Source organism: Ambystoma mexicanum, chromosome 10 (genome assembly GCF_040938575.1).
Source record: "Ambystoma mexicanum isolate Mex_15411 chromosome 10, UKY_AmexF1_1, whole genome shotgun sequence".
Classification (NCBI taxonomy): Eukaryota; Metazoa; Chordata; class Amphibia; order Caudata; family Ambystomatidae; genus Ambystoma; species Ambystoma mexicanum.
The window spans coordinates 1,702,968,097-1,702,989,396 of NC_090932.1; the positions used below are offsets into that span (position 1 = coordinate 1,702,968,097).

Below are 21,300 nucleotides of genomic sequence, written 5' to 3' on the forward strand. Positions count from 1 at the left end.
CCACCCAGACGTTGTTTCAGCTGGAGGCAGGCCGGAGGGTATTTAGCAGTACATGAAACCCTTGTGTACAGGTGTGTTATAAATGCTATGTCACATAATATCATGTAATGGGATCAGATCCTGAGAAGTTCTTTCCAAGGATCAAATTGTTTTTCAATGAATGGACTTTTCTAGGTCAAGCATCACACACCACTTTGCCTCTCTGAGATAGTAGGAGGCATTCAAGGTCTGGTACATAATGTACTGTGGGGTGTAATCAAAGGTCCAAAACCAACGGAACTGAAGGACCCACTGGGTAACTAACCTGCCAGCATTCAGAAACGTGAAAATGGGCCAATTTAAGGCAGACTATGTGGGTGTCTTTCTGCAGTTGAAATTTGGAGAAAGCTAAAACAAAAATGTCATCCAAGCAGTAGTAGTTGGAAAAGCACATCACATTGCTGGTTGAAAAATAAATGCATCAATTATTTCACTGACATTGTCACCCATGAAAAGGGGTGCACTGGGACCATTCAGATCCACATTTTAGCAGATCACCAACCAGCAAGTAACTAAAAGTGTAATTTGTTAATGACTGAAAGAAACAGTCCTGCACTTTCAACGCAAAAGCAACGTGAACTCTGATCAGTAAAACACACTGTGTGTCAAAGAATAAAGGCTGTAATTAGGAAATGCACTATGTGAGTTCATTTCAGCCAATAACAATGGGCAACATTCACAAGTGTCTTCCCCCACTGCCAGCTTGTTTTGTGCATCCCAGCTGTTTACAACTGCAATACAGTGTGGCTGCTAAGAGGTGTTGAAAATTGATTTTAACTAGACCTGCTGTCTCTGAAGGTAGTTCTGAGCAGGCAGATGGCCTGGGTAGTGCATGACAGGAATGTGGGGAGGGGGATCTCTGTGTTGCCAAGGCCCCAAGTTTTGTGACCAGCAGCTACCAACTTCAAACAACAAAGAAGATAATAAATGAAGAAAAAAAATCCCTGGTCGCAGGCTGGCCAAGGGTGGCAAATGATACAGAGGAAGGGAAGCTCATATTTGCACATATGAATATTCCACTTAGTTTAAATGGACTGTCGCAATCGTTGCTGTTTCTCAGAAACTACAAATCACACTGTATCCATTATTGTTTTCATTTTTAGATAATTTCATGGTGATTTTGGTGATATAAAACTCCTCCTCCTGGGACTTAGGGAATTGTAATGTAATGACTAGCTACAAGGTGTTCTTGGATTTTCTGAACATATTCCAAATTTCAGAGATGGCGAACGGGTGGAGGGTAAGATTAGGAACAGGGGTAATACATTGCATGTTCCTACCTATTATGTTTTTTGTAGAAATGGCAGAACATTTTCCCATGGCCGTGCAAAATGGGCAGACCGGGCTGTAATTTTCTTTTATTCCCCATGATTAGCTGAAGGAGAATATGTATAAATGATGGCAGTTACTAGTAAATACAAAGATTTTGACACGTAACAAGATATGTGGTAAAATTGACATGGAAACAAAAGGGGCTTGATAATAGAAGTTACCATACATCTGTGCCAAATTCCTAAACCAATCCATAGAGAGAGGCTAGATTTGGGAGGAGAGAGCAGGGTGACTGTCCAATCCTGGTTGTGGGAACGCTTTCAAGGCACTGCCCAAAACTGAAATCCTGATGGTGTCATCAGTGTTTTATAAAGTGGATGCATTATGGGAGAAGGGGAGAGCTGCTAAGAAAAAATGTATTTGCATTTTTTTTAAAGTGCTCACACAGCCCGTGGGCATCGAGGCATTGTTACAGGAATATTTCTCTTAGTTGCATATTTATAACGCGCTTAATTCCTAGAGGTTTCTAAGCGTGGACATGGGGATCGAACCTGTGTTGCTTCATGTCCTCTTGTTTTCAAGGCAAGCACATTGCCACTGAGCTATCCTCCCGAGACCAAATTTTACTATTGGAGAGAGCCGCTGAAATCTACCATATGACAGCTGCGAGAAAACACCAGAGGAGATTTCTGAGACTGCATCTCGGTGGAGCTGGCTATTGCTGGGGAGGTCTAAAAAAGATTACTGGGCCCTATGGTGAAAAGTGGCGGACCATCCTTGAGAGTGGAGTGACAAGACCCTTGCCCTGTCCTCCCAGGGTGTCCAGAGAAGCAGCTGGCTTTCCTGGATTTTAAACAGAAGATTTCAATTTGAGTGAATTGTGTCATTTGTAACCAAAGGTGAAGGAATCTGCTTTCTTTAAATCCCTTCCCTTTATAGTTGGTCGGGGCAAATCTGTGTAGATCCTTAGCCTATTGAACAAAAAGAATATTATTTTAATTAATTCCCCTTGGTGGAACACCAGAAGGTGATTTTTGCTAAAATTTTTAATTAACAAATCTCATTACCAGTGTGCACTAAAAATGATACCCTGCAATTTAAATGGGCACACTTTTTGTTCAGTTTCCCCAACATGGCTCTTTAAGTGGGGCAGGGTTTGAAATCCAAAATTCTCAAATCATTCAATTCTTTACCATCCAGCTTCCCCGACACAGGCCTTTAAGTGGAGGGGGGGTCTGAAATCTGAAATTCTCAAATCATCATCATTTTTACTGTTGACTAGGTATGCCAGAGAGGACCAGGGTTCGAACTACGCAATCACTGTTCAGAGCACCCATCGCCCAAGGAACCCTCTCCCGGCATACAAACTGATGACTCTGCCAAGGGCCAGATAGAACTGTATTTTAGTGACCACAACAGACAGGGATCATAGAGGAAATCATTATCCAGCAAGCACAGCCCCTGAGCCTGTGTGAGGGGCTTTTGTTACATTCTGACATCACAAACCTAAGAGCACGCCTGATTGGGTGATTGGGGTGGAATCATTGATAGCTGGCACATATAGAGGTTATTCAACTGGCCCTCGCATTTCAGGTATCTTGCCTGACCCTTCAAGAAAAACAATTGATTACATTGTTGTAGGGTTGCATGATTACCATTGGCCCTTGCCCTCTGCCATCCACCCGTGGATTTGTGTTCTTGATTGGCTGGAGCTGATTTTCCCAGGCCTGGGACCAGCTCTGTTCTCAGTACTCAGTGCACCTTCTCAAGGTGCTGAGAAAGACTATGTGTTCCCATTGTTGTCGTCAGTATTATCACTTCGAGAGTGCCTGCAGGGTTGTAAAGTTGTAAAACAATATCTGTATAATTTCACACCTGTTTCGCTGGGAACTGCTCCTCTTTTCACCACGGGTAAATTCTCATTGTTAAGTTTGGCTGCACCACGTGTGTGAAGACCGCAAAATTCAGATTTCTGGTCTGCAATTAGTGACGATTTATTCAATTGTTTGGCAGGTGGCTCCTTGTCTCTGAGCTTAGGAATGTGCTGATCGTCTTTGACCTTGGCTAAGAGCCCTGACCTGGTGCTTCATGCAGCCTGATTGTGCTTTATTTTGCCTTTTGTTATGAGGCCTGTGGTTTCATGTACTTCTACCATAGTTAGGCATATCCTCAGTTTGATAAGGATTGACTGGCTGTCTGAGAGAATATCTGTTTGCATATGTATTTGTCACTGGTCCTCATGGGGGCTGTCCAAACAGCGACTGGCATCTTGCATCTCTGACTCTTCGGGCAGTCATGTTTATTGGGGTCAAGATGGGCATTCCAGAGACCCTCTCTTCATTACCATCCAGCTTCCCCAGCACAGGCCTTTAAGTGGATGGGGGTTTGGAATCCCAAATTCTTAAACATCCCAGTTTTTCTGTCCGACTACCCCAACGCTGACCAAAGTAGGGGGAGTCTGAAAACCCCACTGCTATATTACCCTGTGTTTATTTACTGCTAGTCTTTTAATCATGCAGGAAAATCTAATTTGCACAGCACTATATCTGTTAATTGATTGTGTTCACTGACCAGCACTAATTATTTCTTGATGTGAAATCTGTAGAACGAAAGGTATTGCAATTTCAGTTTTTCTCAACCTAATGGTGTGATTTATTTGTTTAACAAGAAGTTAACTGTGAGCCACAAAGAAGGTTGCATATGTAGTTTAGTATGGTTTCTATTACCTATAATTCAAGTATGAGATGCCTTGCATCAAGGGGTTAGGCTGGAGCAAATCTAGACATGTCTTGATAGCCATTATGAAGACACAGTAGCACACATCTGGAGCTGCCTTGAGCATCATTGAGTAGAGTGGGATGACCCGATTCTGGAGATTCCTGGAGGATTGCTAACACACACTGGGCCTAGTATGAGATGCCTGCCGTATCATTGAGATACACTAGAGCAAAACTGGCAATGTCTTGAGTATCAGTAAGACGCAGTGGCACACATCTGGAGATGTATTGACCATCATTGTGTGGAGTGGAGCCATTCTGGCGAAGCCTTGAGCATCATTGTGTGGAGTGGAGCTATTCTGGAGATGCCTTGTACATCAGTGTGGGGAGTGGGGCCATTCTGGAGAAGCGTTGAGCATTGTTGTGTGGAGTGCAGCCATTCTGGAGATGCCTTGTGCCTCAGTGTGTGGAGTGGAGCCATTCTGGCGATGTCTAAACATCAGTGTATGGATTGGAGCCATTCCAGAGATGCCGTGCACATCAGTGTGTGGAGTGGAGCCATTATGGAGATACCTTGCATATCAATGTGTGGAGTGGAGCCATTCTGGAGTAGCGTTGCACATTAATATGTGGAGTTGAGCCATTTTGGAGATGCCTTACAAATAAGTGTGTGGAGTGGAGCCATTATTGAGATGCCTTGTGCATCAGTGTGTGGAGTGGAGCCATTCCGGAGATGCCTTGCACATCAGTGTGTGGAGTGGAACCATTCTGGAGATGCCTTGCACATCAGTGTGTGGAGTGGAGCCATTCGGAAGATGCCTTAAACATAAGTGTGTGGAGCGGAGCCATTCTGGAGATGCCTTGTGCATCAGTGTGTGGAGTGGAGTCATTCTGGAGATGCCTTGCACACCAGTGTGTGGAGTGGAGCTATTCTGGAGATACCTTGCACATTAGAGTGTGGAGTTGAGCCATTCTGGAGAAGCCTAGAACATGGGTTTGTGGAGTGGAGCCATTCTGGTGATGCCTTGAATATTTATCAGGTGCACTGGAGCAAATATGAGATGCCTTGGATCATGCGGATACACTGGAGCAAATCTGGAGATATCTTGTTTGCCATAAAGAGAGAGTGGTACAAAGTTGGAGATGCCGTGAGCATCATTGAGCTGAGTGGAGTGGAGCCATTATGGAGATGCCTTGAGGATCGCTGAGATGGACAGGGGCAAATATGCAATGCTTTGGATCATGGGGAAACACTGGAGCTAATCTGGTGTTGCCTTTAGTATTGCTAAAATGCACTAGAGCAAATTGTTAGATCACTTGCATCGATAATATGCACTAGAGCACATCTGGGGATTGTTCCGAGCATAGCTGAGGTGCATGGAAGCAAACGTGGGAATGTCCTGACTATTGCTTAAGATGGACTGGAGCAAATATGGGAGGCCTTGAGCATCACCGAGAGGCACTGGAGCAAATATGGAGAGGCCTTAAGCCTTACTGAGAGGCACTGGAGCAAATAGCATTACTGAGAGGCACTGGGGCAAATATGGGAGGCCCTGAGCATCACTGAGAGGCACTGGAGCAAATGTGAAGAGGACTTGAGCCTTACTGAGAGGCACTGGAGCAAATAGCCTCACTGAGAGACACTGGAGCAAATATGTGAGGACTTGAGTATCACTGAGAGGCACTGGAGCAAATATGTGAGGCCTTGAGCATCACTGAGAGGCACTGGAGAAAATAGCATCACTAAGAGGCACTGGAGCAAATAACATCACTGAGAGGCACTGGAGCAAATATGGAGAGGCCTTGAGCATCACTGAGAGGCACTGGAGCAAATATGGAGAGGCCTTGAGCATCACTGAGAGGCACTGGAGCAAATATGGGGGGCCTTGAGCATCACTGAGAGGCACTGGAGAAAATATGGAGAGGCCTTGAGCCTCACTGAGAGGCGCTGGAGCAAATGTGTGAGGCCTTGAGCATCACTGAGAGGCACTGGAGAAAATAGCATCAATAAGAGGAACTGGAGCAAATAACATCACTAAGAGGCACTGGAGCAAAAAGCATCACTGAGAGGCACTGGAGCAAATAGCATCACTGAGAGGCACTGGAGCAAATATGGGAGGCCTTGAGCATCACTGAGAGGCACTGGAGAAAATAGCATCACTAAGAGGCACTGGAGCAAATAACATCACTAAGAGGCACTGGAGCAAATAACATCACAGAGAGGCACTGGAGCAACTATGGGAGGCCTTGCGCATCACTGAGAGGCACTGGAGCAAATATGGGAGGCCTTGGCCATCACTGAGAGGCACTGGAGTAAATATGGAGAGGCCTTGACCATCACTGGGAGGCACTGGAGCAAATATGGGAGGCCTTGAGCATCACTGAGAGGCACTGGAGCAAATATGGAGAGGCCTTGAGCATCCCTAAGAGGCGCTGGAGCAAATATGGAGAGGCTTTGAGCATCACTGAGAGGCACTGGAGCAAATATGGGAGGCCTTGAGCATCACTGAGAGGCACTGGAACAAATATGGGAAGGCCTTGACCATCACTGAGAGGCACTGGAGCAAATATGGGAGGCCTTGACAATCACTGAGAGGCACTAGAGCAAATATGGGAGGCCTTGAGCATCACTGAGAGGCACTGGAGCAACTATGGGAGGCCTTGAGCATCACTGAGAGGCACTGGAGCAAATATGGGAGGCATTGAGCATCACCGAGAGGCACTGGAGCAAATATGGGAGGAATTGAGCATCACTGAATCTTTGTGAATTCCATGTGCACGCCAGCATCTCTGCGAGGTTGTTGGTATTTTCAATGTACCACTTTGTGAATGCGCTTAAAGGCTGAAGCTACACATCTGAAACCTGATACCAGTCTTCTTAAGGTCCATTCTTGATGAATTGGCCTTTGACTTTCATTTTGGGTTCCAGCCAAAGGAGTGTTTTTTTAGATAAATGCGGATCGGCGGCCTTCTACTTCTCAGAGTAGACTGTGCTGTAGTCCAGAATAGAGAGTCTAAGATGGCGCCAGGAAAGCTGAATGCAACATACCTAGTCTACACAGTGCCGCAGGGATCAAGACACCACTCCATTGCTGTAGAAGCTGTAGAAAGCAGCTTCCCCTGTGATGTGTTCCCACTACCCTGAGAAATCCAGGCCTGATTTCCTATCTTTAAAGATGTAAAGGCAGGCTCTGTTACCAGTCTTTAGCTTCTCCTCCTAATGCACGTTTTCATGACTTCATCACTCTTTAGGGAGGCTGAGTTTCTTAGTTATGTCAGGCAGGTCTGCATTTGTTTTTCAGGTGTGGCAAGTTAATTAGCTCTGGCGGATTCTGGTACTTGTATTTTTCACACTTGATTCTGCTGGCAGGTGACTGGAAACAACTCCCTCCATAGCACAAATCTTCCCCATGGTGGGGTGAGGGGGGAAGCCATGGTTGTGGCTCTCCAATGTAAGGCATGATGGCCCTGCTGCTGCTGCCTTTCCCGGGATTTCTGTAAAAATGTTTAAAGATGTAAAGGCAGGCGCTCCGTTACCAGTCTTTAGCTTCTCCTCTAACACATTTCCATGACTTCATCAATCTTCAAGGAGGCTGAGTTTCTTAGTTATTTCAGGCAGGTCTGCATTTCTTTTTCAGGTGTGGCAAGTTAATTAGCTCTGAGGATTCTGGTACTTGTATTTTTCGCACTTGATTCTGCTGGCAGGTGACTGGAAACAACTCCCTCCATAGCACAAATCTTCCTCATGATGGGGTGAGGGGGGAAGCCATGGTTGTGGCTCTCCAATGTAAGGCATGATGGCCCTGCTGCTGTTGCCTTTCCCGGGATTTCTGGAACAATGTTTAAAGATGTAAAGGCAGGCTCTCTGTTACCACTCTTTAGCTTCTCATCCTAACGCACGTTTTCATGACTTCATCAATCTTCAGGGAGGCTGAGTTTCCTAGTTATTTCACACAGGTCTGCATTTCTTTTTCAGGTGTGGCAAGTTAATTAGCTCTGAGGATTCTGGTACTTGTATTTTTCACACTTGATTCTGCTGGCAGGTGACTGGAAACAACTCCCTCCATAGCACAAATCTTCCCCTTGATGGGGGTCTGGGGGAAGCCATGGTTGTGGCTCTCCAAAGTAAGGCATGATGGCCCTGCTGCTGCCTTTCCCGGGATTTTTGTAACAATGTTTTAAGATGTAAAGGCAGGCGCTCTGTTACCAGTCGTTAGCTTCTGCTCCTAACGCACGTTTTCATGACTTCATCACTCTTCAGGGAGGCTGAGTTTCTTAGTTATGTCAGGCAGGTCTGCATTTCTTTTTCAGGTGTGGCAAGTTAATTAGCTCTGAGGATTCTGGTGCTTGTATTTTTCGCACTTGATTCTGCTGGCAGGTGACTGGAAACAACTCCCTCCATAGCACAAATCTTCCCCTTGATCTCCCTTTACATGATTGCTGCTATGACTTGTGCCAGCCTCTTGCGCCAGCTCCCAAGCTTCATTTCACGTGTGTGCCCCGGCTAAACATGTCAAGCTTGCTGAGCTCAGTTTGGAGGAAAAGGCACAATGTAAAAGCAAATGACTTTTGTCAGGGACTGACACACAGTTTACAGATGACAGCAGAGGCTGTGACCGCAGTGTTCGCAGTCAGCGGAGCCCGTCCGGCCATCTGCGCCATCACTGCCCATTTCGGCGGGAAGTCTGCAGACACTTCAGGCTTTTTGAGGCAGTTTGAGAGTGACCTGCTGACAGCACGCAGTTGAAACTAAAGTGCTTCACTGAGACCCTTTAGAGCACGTGGGCACTGCTCGCAGTGCGCCATGAGCTTTCTCTGTGAGTCATGTTTGTGCAGTGCGCTCTGCGAGTAGATTAGGCGCACACCTGAGTATGCTGCATGGGCAGTACTGAATGTGTCCACTCTCTTGTGAAGACTGGAGACCAGAGTGCATTTAACCGGAGGCTTGAAAGGCCCTGGTTTTCCTTCCTGGTGCCAAATTCACGGTTGGAAGCTGCAGCCCAGGAATGGATGAAGCCTGCAAACACATGTGACATGTCCAGGAGAAAGATGACGTAATTCACAGAAATGGCGGGTCATTTTGCACTAGTTTTCTATATCTTGGAGCTTACTTGTACACTCAATGCTTAGTTACAAATGTCATAGTTCCCCTGGTCATTCACTCCAGATGTCATTGCAAAGCTTTGCTGCAACGATCTAGCCTGGCTTAGAATGATGCAAACATGCCAGCACCCAAGCAATATATGCAAGCTGGCGCTAGAGGCTCTGGAGCCTCCTCGTCACATGTGAATGTTAGGTGCATTTAAAGGGCCCAAACAGAAGTCCCTTTCATATGAATTGCAGGCATTTTAAACACTGAAAAAAACCGGCCTGGACTTTGTTGTTGTTTTTCCAAGTACAATTAAAGAGAAAAGTGGAAAGGGGCCTACCTGTCATTACCAATTAATAAGCATCATTTTAATTTACCAAGGAAGGAGGAATCAAAGATCCCTGTCACATGGAAAATAGGATTTTTAAACATTGAAACCAAAAACGGCCTGCACGTCTGTGCAAATAAAAACAGCTTTAAAAAGTTAAAGTGCAAAAAATATCACTGCTCACAGAAAAATTTTAGGAAAACTAAACATGATGTGCAGGTTGACCAAAAGCAATGTATATTATGCTTCAACCACAAAACTCCAGTGACATTTGAAGAGCCACTTGGTCTTCATGGAAAATATCAGACCAAGGCACACCCTTTTGCTGACTAATGACCAACAGCAATAAAAATGTCCTGCTAAAAGCATCGAAATCCAGTGTTCTCCAGACCTGCTGGCTCTGAAAGCAAAATGTACCCTTGGCTAGTGCATGACTAATATGTGTGAACATGGGTGCACCCACTTCAAAGAGCCAGCATCCAACACAGAGGAGATTGATTTAAAATAAAAAAAAATGGCCACAGGCTCATCCAGTGAAAACAAATAACCAGAAGCCAGGAGTCAGGGCCATTTGTCCCACATGAAGATTCACTATTAATTTAAAATGACTATTATCATGTAGGTATTTTCTCAGCCATCATAAGGCAGATGGATTTCATTTATGTACCATTTTTATGTAATTTCCAGGCAATTTTGGGGATATGAAATTCATCCATGTGCGACTCGTGGAACTGTGATGGCTATCTAAGATGTGTTTCTGGATGATCTGAACAAGTTTCAAATGTGAGAGTTGGTGAGCAGGTGGAAAATGAAATTAGGCAAATTCTTAATAACTTACATATTCATAACTGTTGTGCTTTTTATGGAAACAGCAGAAAGATGCCAAATGGTCATGCTACGGATTAAGTGGTCGGCTTCTCTAATTCCCCATGATTAGCTGAAACCGAAAATATGTTTAGCTTGGCAGTTGCTAGTAAAATTATGAAGTTGTGATACATAACTATTTTTAGTCAAATCATTGAGTGGAGAACAAAGGGGCGATTACAAATGGGAATTGTCATCTGTTGCTCCAGACCCCTAAACCAATCCTGACTTGGAGGCTGGGGTTGGGAGGAGAGAGAAGGGTAACTGTCCAATCCTAGTGGCAGGGATTATTGCAGGGAACTTTACCAATATTGTACATCAGTGGTGTCATTGCTGCTACATAAGGGGGACTGAACTAGGACAGGGGAAAGGCAGAGAAAAGGGAGAGAAACAGACAGACAGGAGACAAACCACCAGGAAGGCTGCTGAAACTTACCACCTGACAGCTGTAAGGAGATACCAGAGAAGATTTTTGAGAGTGCATCTGGGTGGAGCTGTCTATCCCAGGAAGGGCTTCAAACTGACTTGTTCCTATGGTGGGGAGTGGGAGGCCATTTTTGAGAGTGGAGTGACGAGATACCTGCACTATTAGCCTGAGTGTCTTGAGATGCAGCTGACTTTCCTGAACCTTAAACAGAGGCTTGCTATGTAAGTAGAACTGAGCCCTGGGAAACCAAAAGGTAGGGGAGTCTTTTTGCCTTGAATCCTTCCACTTTATAGAGGGCGGGTGGTGGGGGGGGCAAAACCATGTAGATCCCTAGCCTGTCTAACCAGAAATATTAATGTTATTAATTTCCCATTTGGCAGAACATTTTGGGGTGAATTTTGTTAAAATTCGAAATTAACAAAGCTCACTTCCCAGTGTGCACTGAAAACTATAGCCTATACATTAATTGGGTAATCCTTGTTGTCCAGCTGACCCTGACTTCTTTAAGGAAGAAGGGTGTCTGTGTTCTTTAATCAGTCCAACCTTTTTATGAAGCTTTTCCAACACAGGCCTTTTAGTGAGGGGGGTCTGAAATCTTCCCAACATAGACCAAAGCAAGGGGGGGAGGGGTGTTTGAAAAACAGACCGATAAATCACCCTGCATTTATGGTAAACCAGAAGTGTGGGTGAAATCATCATTACCAATCCTGAAATCCTACTGCTATCCCTTTAAGCTTGCAGAAAAATAAAAATCGCACAACATTACATAAGTGCCGTCATTATTGGTCAGTGTAATTATTTTTTGAAGTGATATTTACAGAAAGTGAAGAATTGTGATTGTGCTCTTTTTAACTCACCTTTGTGACTTGTTTATGCTGAGAGAAGTTGATTGTGTTGTGCCACGGATAAAGTGGTGTTTTGGCATGTTTGTGCTCATTTCTATTACTTTTAATTTAAATGAATACCAATATATTTCCAGTACACCGGCCTGGTTCTTGGCTCATTGTTAGCTCAGGGGGGTGCAAAGGGCTTGATATGTGTCTGATGGTGGGCAGTCATAATGTCGACAGTAAAAATGTCGACAGTCAAAATTTCGAAAAATAAATGTCGAAAAAAATAATGTCGACAAACAATAATGTCGACATTTTTTCGATATTTTTTCGAAATTTTATATTTATTGTATAAATAGATAAATAAATAAATATATAACTAAAATGTGTTGAGTATGAGGGGTGAGAGGGTGGTGGGGGGTTTGGGGGTGGCAGGGGGTGTTGGGTGAGGGGGGTTGGGGGGGACACCCCCATAGTAAATGATACTCTTTTTATTTATTTAATTATTGAATAAATAAATAAATAAATATATAATTACTATGTGTTGAGAATGAGGGGTGAGAGGGTGGTGGGGGGGTGTGGGGGGGTGGCAGGGGGGTGTTGGGTGAGGTGTTGATAGTTCTAATTGACATTTTTTTGTCGACATTTTTTTTTCTAAACAATGACTACATTATATGTATAGGATGTCGACATTATTGTTTTCGACATTTTTTTTTCGACATTTTTGTTTGTCGACATTTTTTTTTCGACATTATGACTATAAACCGTGTCTGATATAGGGCTTAAAAAAAGAATCTGCTAAACAGTTTGTTGCATTACAACTTAAGTGGGGAGGGAAGGAACTCCTCGTGTTGAGGGTGGCTTCTCAATAAACCGTTACAGGATGTGCTTGTCCGATGACTGACTTTGTACCAGCTCTGCTGGCACTGCCTCTGGAGCCCAAGGCAGTCTCAGCATCAGAGAGGCAAGGCCCTGATGCCAGCTTCCCCAGTGAGCCTGGTGCGCCAGGCTGCCTTCCATGAAAATATTCTAGAGCCCTCAAAGACATTATCTCTGCTTCTGAAAAGATTTAATTATGGCCATGTCTTTGTGAACGAGTGTTGTGATGTGCGGTGCTGTGAGTAAGACACACATTACTCTTAAGTGGCATTCATTGCAGCCGAGGTCTCCCGCTCTTCAGAAAGCTCCTAAAGGCCTTAATGAGAGTGCCTCAGACTCACAAAGCACTCACACTGCTCAGTTCATATAGGTGCTTCTTGTTAACTGAAGTGACACTTGCAACCCTTGTATGCCAGAGCAGCACAGAATTGCAAAACTAATTAATGGAGAGTGTTTTTCTTTTAAATCCAAAAGATGCATCACGTGTGAATATCGTGTGCAAATCTCCACTGTCAGCAGCTCTACCACTGGAAGAGCCACTGAGTCTTTGGGATCAAGAGCCTGTGGAATGAAGCACGATCTTACATGCTGAACATACCATGCAATCTTTGTGGTCCAGCGACAAACACCGGGGCGATAAAAACAGCATGTGATGACCTTCAACGCCGCTTCAGAAATCACAATCCAGATATCATCAAAAAGGGAGTGAACCAAGCTGGAGGCGAACATTTTAAGCGTGCAGAGAACTAATTTCCCCCGTGGAGGTGGAGCATATCTTGAGCACACAGCTTCTGGAGTCTAAAGACAATTTCTGGATTTACCAATTATAAACATTGCATCCGGAAGGACTGAACAAAAAACAACACCAACTCTTCCAGGCACAGTCAGACTTATCTCACGTCTGTACTCGTTCTACATTCCACAAGGAATCGACCCTGATTGAACTTTTGTGAAATGTAACTCTGTAAACCGAACCGCCACTAAGGGCCTGATTCACATAGTGCTTCCCAATGCGATTGTGCCATTACAAAATGCTTCTGTGAACCAGGTCCCAAGAGCGCAAAGTCCTGCTAGGAAAAGTGGGAGATTAAGCACTGTGGTGTAAACACACATTTTTTCCCTAAGAGGATGCACCCATTGGAGGTATTGCTTTATATCCCACAGGAATCACTTGTACATCATATCCCGTGAAGACACCTTGCAGTGCACTGACACTTTAGAGGTGACATGGTGACATTTTTTGTAGATATACTTGAATAGTATGTACATTATATCCCGTCCAGGCACCTGGGGAGTGACGTGACACCTCGGGGGTGCAGACACCTGTGCAGTCTGGTGACACCTCAGAGGTTACATGGTGACATTTTTGTTGTAGATAAACTTGAATAGTATGTACATTATACCCAGTGCAGAGACCTGCGCACTGTGGTGACACCTCGCAGGTGACATGGCGACATGTTTTGTATTTGTAGATAAACTTGAATAGTATGTTCATTATATCCCGTACAGGCACCTGGGCAGTGACGTGACACCACGGAGGGGACATGGTGACATTTTTGTAGACAAACTTGAATAGTATGTACATTATACCCTGTGCAGGCACCTGCGCAGTGCGGTGACAACTTGGAGGTGACATGGTGACATTTCTTGTATATAAACTTGAATAGTATGTACATTATACCCTGTGCAGGCACCTGCGCAGTGCGGTGACAACTTGGAGGTGACATGGTGACATTTCTTGTATATAAACTTGAATAGTATGTACATTATACCCTGTGCAGGCACCTGCGCAGTGCGGTGACAACTTGCGAGGTGACATGGTGACATTTCTTGTATATAAACTTGAATAGTATGTACATTATACCCTGTGCAGGCACCTGCGCAGTGCGGTGACAACTTGGAGGTGACATGGTGACATTTCTTGTATATAAACTTGAATAGTATGTACATTATACCCTGTGCAGGCACCTGCGCAGTGCACTGACACTTTAGAGGTGACATGGTGACATTTCTTGTATATAAACTTGAATAGTATGTGCATCATACCCTGTGCAGGCACCTGCGCAGTGCAGTGAGGCATCGTAGATGACATGGTGCTATTTTTTGTAGGTCAACTTGAATAGTATGCACATTATACCCTGTGCAGGCACCTGCGCAGTGCGACATTTTTTGCAGATAAACGGTGTCCCTTACCATGGCCAGCGGGAGGACTCCGGCGAGCCCCTTCTGGTTTATGTAGACTTTCGTGGTCTCTTGCTCGCTTGCGGTCTCGCCTGGATACTCCACCCGCCACGTGATAGTCTGAGTCCCCGACACGTCACTGAAATCTGTAATCTCAAAATCCACCTGCAAGACCTCAGAGATGGGCCCACGGGATCTGGAATGGAAAGTAAGAGACTTCAAGGCGCTGCGGAATCTTGTGCACAACCCTCCAGTGCATGAAATCAAACAATACTGTGTGCAGCATGGCTGCGTGGCTCTAGTGCACATGCACACGTGTAATCAGCACATACTTGGAAACAACACTGTGAGAAGTCTTTGAGTCAACATGTGATGCATAACATTATTCCGGCACCTAACATGAAGAGCACATGGAAAGGACTGCATGCGTGTTCACGCACATATCTGCATCGCCACGTGTGCCTCACCACTGTTCATCTGATTAAACAATCATAGCTGTGTTTTTTGCAGAGCTGATCACAGAAAGCGGCAGCACGTGCACAGAAGCGGGTAGTCGCAGAGCAGGCGGCGAGTGTTTCCCTCAGTGACTGTGTGAGTGTAATTCCTAACTCATGTGGAGGACTTCAAAGCATTCACGAGGCCAGGGAAGTCCCATGCTTTACTCACTCTCTTATGGACCTCAGAGTACCCCTCAAAGGTAATATAATCTGCATTCCACAAGCACTTCCTCTGCCTGACCATCTTAAAGACCATTGGGAACCTGCATACCCCCTCCCAAGAGGCACCCTGACCTTCAGTAAGGCAGGCCACTGTGGGGGCGCAGGGCATTCTGATGTTCTCCCGGGTGCAGGCCACTGCGATTGGAGTAGAAACCTGTGAATATGGACCAACAGAAAATGCCACTGCTAACGTTAAGACGACAGGATTGCAATTAGAGGGGTAATAGCGGCCACACAAAACCAATTTCTGTAAAAAGGAGACCAGATAAAACGATTGCGCCAAGATTAGAGCATGTGGAGTCAACTGTGGGCACAAGAGGATGCAAACACTTTAAAATGCGAGTAGGTAGGAAGAGAGAAGGCCAAATTATCGAGTTCGAAGCACTATCTTTTTTTTGTGTTGTACAATAACATTCAGTAATACAAATAAAACATGTGCAGAACTACAATATGAAGCCACAATGTACAGCTTGTGTTTGGTTCTTCAGGTCTGTTCATCTGTCTTCGTTTCTGCTGCGCACATGACATTCTGCACACATGACATTCTGCACACATGAAAATTTGCTGAGATGCACGACTTGAATATAGTAATAGAAATATGAAACTGTGTACGGAAGAGACATCTATTTCAGACACAAATATATTCACATTAACAACAACTAAAACCGAAAATGGCACGGTAAACCACTCACACCACAAGTGGCCCAGTCTTATGTATACTTTTTGGGAATATATTCATCAAGTTTGAAGATCTCTCTCTCTTCATCAAGTCTGTAACAGAAACGCATGGAGACAGTCCATTGTAAAAGCAAGAGGAAATATCGAGGCTGAGTACCACAAAAAGAAATACACCAAACACGGGCTATAAAGATTCACAGGTCTTTAATACTGCGCAGTTACAAAGAAACACAGATCTGAAACAGATAGCCATCTGGCTCTCGACACCCCGCAATGAGTACCAGCCCGTCAGAGTGGGGAGGGAGACTGGACATCTAAACATTCGCATTTTATATACATTTCCTACAATATTGTCCAGCCTCTCCACAGGTTAAAAATCTGCGGTCTAGAGTTTGTGCCGAGTTCACACATAGCTCATACAATAATATGCACATGGATTACAAAGGTTTGTGTTTCCAACAAGTTAGAATGGAAGTGTATTCCTGGATTTAGCAGTGAGCCTTAGTACATATCCCTTCACAATGTAATTCTGCCAGTGTCCACGCTCGACATTTACATAGTATTGTGCACGATGTGCATTCGTGGATTAGGTTTGTTAATACAGACGATCATAAAACAAAGGGGCCGATTCATGGAACAAACGTGCGCCGAAAATCCCAGCGCAAGCAGGCGCAAGGAGGCGCACGCGTGCGATTCAAGGAAGGCGCTGCGCTACTTTCCCACTGGTTGTGCGCCAAATCTGTGCATGGCGCACGCGGGCTCACACATCATCAAACGGCGTGCGCTTCGCGCACAGCAAAAGCGCACTTAGCGCAGCGCACACAACAAAAGTGGGCGGAACAGTGGGCGTAACACGCGGAATGGGGAACAACGCATGAAAAAGAAGGCGTAACTGGGGAAGTACTGCAGAGAACTACACGGAACGCACACACGCACGCGAACAACCTGTATTCATGGATTCGAATACGGGAAACCCGCACACGGCAAAAGACGCACACAGGCGTCAATGCGTCCGCCACACGAAGGCAGGCGAAAGCGTCCCCGCGCACAGCATAAAATGGAGCGCAAACAACAAACACGTATATACAGCTACAATGAATGCCCCATTTGTTGCAGCACTGATCGTGGGACACCGCAGGAGAAGGAGAATAGCCAGGGCACGCATTTTCTCACCACGGACAAGCCTTTTTGGGATGCCTGACAACCAGGTCTATGGCAGGTAAAGGTTTCCACCAAATATCATCCTAGACCTGGTCAGGAAGTGGAAGATGACCTAACATCCCCCACCCTCTGCTCCCAAGCATTGAGCCCCTTGGAGAAGGTGCTCAATGTCCTGCATTTTCTGGCCACTGGGTCTTTTCAGCAGACTACTGCCATAGTGGGTGGGGTCTCACAGGCCACGAAGTCACGCTGCCTACACCAGGTATTGGCAATCATGACAGCGCGCCTCTCAGTCCGCAGGCACATATACATGCCCAGAACACCCGCAGAAAGGCAGGCCGTTGTCCTGGACTTTTACAGGGTGGCACACTTCCCCAAAGTGCTCGGTGCCATAGATGCACCCATGTGGCCCTACGTCCACCTAGGGCCACTGAGCACATCTACCGAAACCGCAAGCACTGGCATTCCATCAACGTACAGGTAGTATGCGATGCAAAGGAAATCATCACCTCTGTCTATGCAAACTACCCTGGCTCCACCCATGACAGTTTCATATACAGAATGTCCGCCCTGAGCCGGGCCCTGGAAGCTGGGCAGCGTGGCGACACATGGCTCCTAGGTGAGTACAAATGCCCTTGCACATGCATGCATGTCACACACACACACACACAAATACACAAACCCCAATAATCACAACCATTTACACCTCCCCAGGGGACAGTGCCTACCCTCTGAGCAACCACATGATGACTCCAATCCGGAACCCCACCACATCACCCCAGGTAAGGTACAACGCGGCCCATATTGTAACCAGGGCCATAGTGGAGCTCACATTCGGAGTGCTCAAGTCACGCTTCCGCTCCCTTGACCGCTCTGGCGGGCAGCTACTTTATGCACCCCCAGTAGTGTGCAGGATCATTGTGGCAGCATGTGTCCTGCACAATGTTGCAACACGGCAGGGCGTACCGGTGAACATGGTGGTGCCCCTACATCCCCAACCAAAGGCACATGCTGCCCATGGGAGGGCATAGGGCATGTGGCGAGGAAGCCCGGTCCCAGCTTGTGGCCAGATTTTTCACCTAAACTCCCAACCCTGCGGAGTGCAAACAGGCCTGGCACATACCAGGTGACAATCAATGATGACAAAGAGACAGTCAACTGTCACAACCTTACCACCCTAAGATTGTTGCGATAGAATTGCCACATTGTGTGCATCCCTAGCTACTTAAACACAAGCAATCCTGTGTGACCAAAAGGCACACATGCAAGGTGTGAATCACACAGACCTGCAAAACAGGCCATGACTATGACTGGTATGTCACTCAAACCCTCCCAAACCACAACATGACATGGCAGGCAATAGCCATACACCTACACAGTACCAATAAGGTACACATTGCCATGTGAAAAATGTAACTGGGCATCAGACAATGATGCCTGACATGGAATCAGATGAAATGACTGACCAACAACCTCCCACCCAAAATAAGTCATACCCAAATGCATTCCAAAAGTCGTATTTGAAACATAACAAAGAATGCCTGTCCACATACACAATGTGCATTGCATAATCAACACTCCAGCTACTGTGTGCCATGTCCACCTCCTGCAACATACTGCTCAGCGCACAGCACAGTGAACAGCCATTGTGTGTGATGCACACCCTGAGCATCACATCTAAGCAATAAACTACATAAAATAACACAATTATGCATGTACAGGATCCACAAATGGTCAGAGAACATGTGCTGCAGGGACACAGTGGGCACCAGAAGGCAAACAGAGTGTACACATGGACATGTAAGGGTGGTTGTACATGTAGTGGATCATAGTGCGAGTGTGTGGGTCAGTAGGGACATGCACTCAACATATGCATGTGAAATCAAGTGACCATCAGTGTCCTCTACACATCACATGTGAACATTCACCATGTGTACACCCCAGCATGTCAAACCACAACTATCCCCTCGCACCTGAAAGGTAAACACAACACATGAACAGGCATTGATCAGCAGAATACATCATGTAAATAGGAAAGCACAATTACAATTTCAGGGTGCCCATCACACTGCAGGGCAAGGCAACTATCAACAACAAAACACCCCCCCCCTCTCTCACAAATCACCACAACCCACTGAGCTGCATCTGGGTTATTCATCCGACATCCTTGAATTCCACCTGGCCACAGGATCACCCTTCCCCTTTGTCACCATCTCCCACCTTATGTGTAAAACGTTACCAGCACCCTCAGAGTCAACCTAGATTTGCAAAAGCACAACATCCAAGAGAACTGAAAGCAGGACAACACAAAAGCGAAGCAAATACCCTGCAGGCAGTAAAACAAACCAGAACAGCCTCCAATAGATGACTTCAAGTAGCAGTATGCCACAAAGGCCAAGTACTACCACAGTGATGTTAACAACCAAGGTAGCACAGTAAAACAATGTCACAACAGGATCTGAACCATGTGTGGTACAGAATATAGAATGATGCAACACAAACGGATGTCTACTGTCACAGCTCCCGTGTACAGGCGCAGGAGTGGCACAAAACAACCACCCCCACTGTGGTCTGGGTGCCTGCAAGGTCTAACTCACACAGGCCTCTGAGACCCTGGTGGGGAAGGAGGGTCAGGGATATGCCGTCGGGACAGGCATTGGCATACTGGATAACCGGAATGAGGGGCAGGAGAGGGGAGTAGGATTGACACAGGAAAGTAGGGAATGCACCAAAATGTGGTACACACATTAACACATACACAAATAGACCAGACTTGTTCACATGCACATAGCAGCAAATTACTCAAATGGAAGTCAAAGAGAAACTTATCTCTGGGGTGAGTGCTGGCCTCCTGCCTGTGCACTCTCCGGTCCGGTAACAGGAGTAGTTCAATTCTGCAAAGAGACCCACAGTTAATAATATGTGCGTGCCCAAAACACACAAACACACCACCAAATATGCCCCAAAGTAACAATATATTCTTCAAACAGACAATCTTGTGTGGATGCTTCATACCCTTCCGTAACATTACCCCTGTGATGGTTCATACACAGTCAATGCATTAAGTCAGGCACCGGTGGGTGCGTGGCAAATGGAACACCAATGTGTCACGATTCACACAACATGCAATGTTCCTTGGGTAAACAGACAGACACATATAGCAAGGTCTGACTTCAGAACAAGTCCTGTACCACCATGACCAAAATAAAGTAGCCAGTGCATGTATCAAATTCTACATGGAAATGAAATGCACTACACCCGAGTCTGTCCCTTGCTGTCTGTCCCTGTGAGCTGCTTCATTCCATGTCTTGCAACGCTACATGGCTAATATAAGTGCCTCAATGGACCATGGTGAAACAGAGGGTATGTGCCACTGCAGGTGCACCGGACAACTTTCACATCAACTAGCCATCAGTCCACCAACACATCTGAGCTGTATTGTGCGCTTTTGCACCAATATTTGTCCAGGCTCACCGTCAGTGCTGCTACTAAGCATGCATGTTCAACTGGCCAGGTGGAAGGTTTGCTGTGTTGTGACCCCCTGTGCTGCTCACCTTGCCTGGAGTCCCTTGAAACAAGTCATTGTTTATTGGATGTATGATCGCAATTCCTGTGCCTCTGCTTGCGCACACATGCGCATGTTGGCACCACCAAACGTGTCCAGATTCCAGACGGTCCAGATTCCAGACGTCCAATGGCACATGTCTGCTGGCAAAGGTGGTCTTGAGGCTCATCTCCCTGCAGAAAGTCCATTAAACACATGGTTAATGCTTAATATTCATCTGTGTGTGTCTCTTCAGGCATTACATGAGTGGACCATGTCAGAGACGTACATCAGAAATCACACCATTAGTCCGTCTTTCACAGCAACAGTGTGGAACACAATATCTACGGCATGATTTTCAACAAGCACATGTTCATTAAAGATAAGAAACATACTACACAATGCATAGCAATGAATGTACACATGAATCATTAAACACCCCATCTAGCAAAAGAAGAAGAGTGGTCAATTACACCCCAATCATCCCCACTAGGGGTGTTAACACAAGTTCCACAGCAGCAGACATGCCACAGATATGACAGTCCATTGCCCTTGTGTAATAGGCTGTTACA

General features: G+C 45.7%; 1 protein-coding gene across 1 annotated transcript in view; it reads right to left on the minus strand.

Annotated features, from left to right (window-relative positions):
• The window catches only part of LOC138492751 (transmembrane protein 132D-like), a 4,310,707-nt gene that overhangs the window by 1,660,736 nt on the left and 2,628,671 nt on the right, over window positions 1-21,300 (minus strand). The window contains exon 4 of the mRNA XM_069620132.1: window positions 14,639-14,822. Coding sequence (XP_069476233.1) covers window positions 14,639-14,822 — 184 coding nt within the window. The remainder of the gene's footprint in view (window positions 1-14,638; window positions 14,823-21,300) is intronic.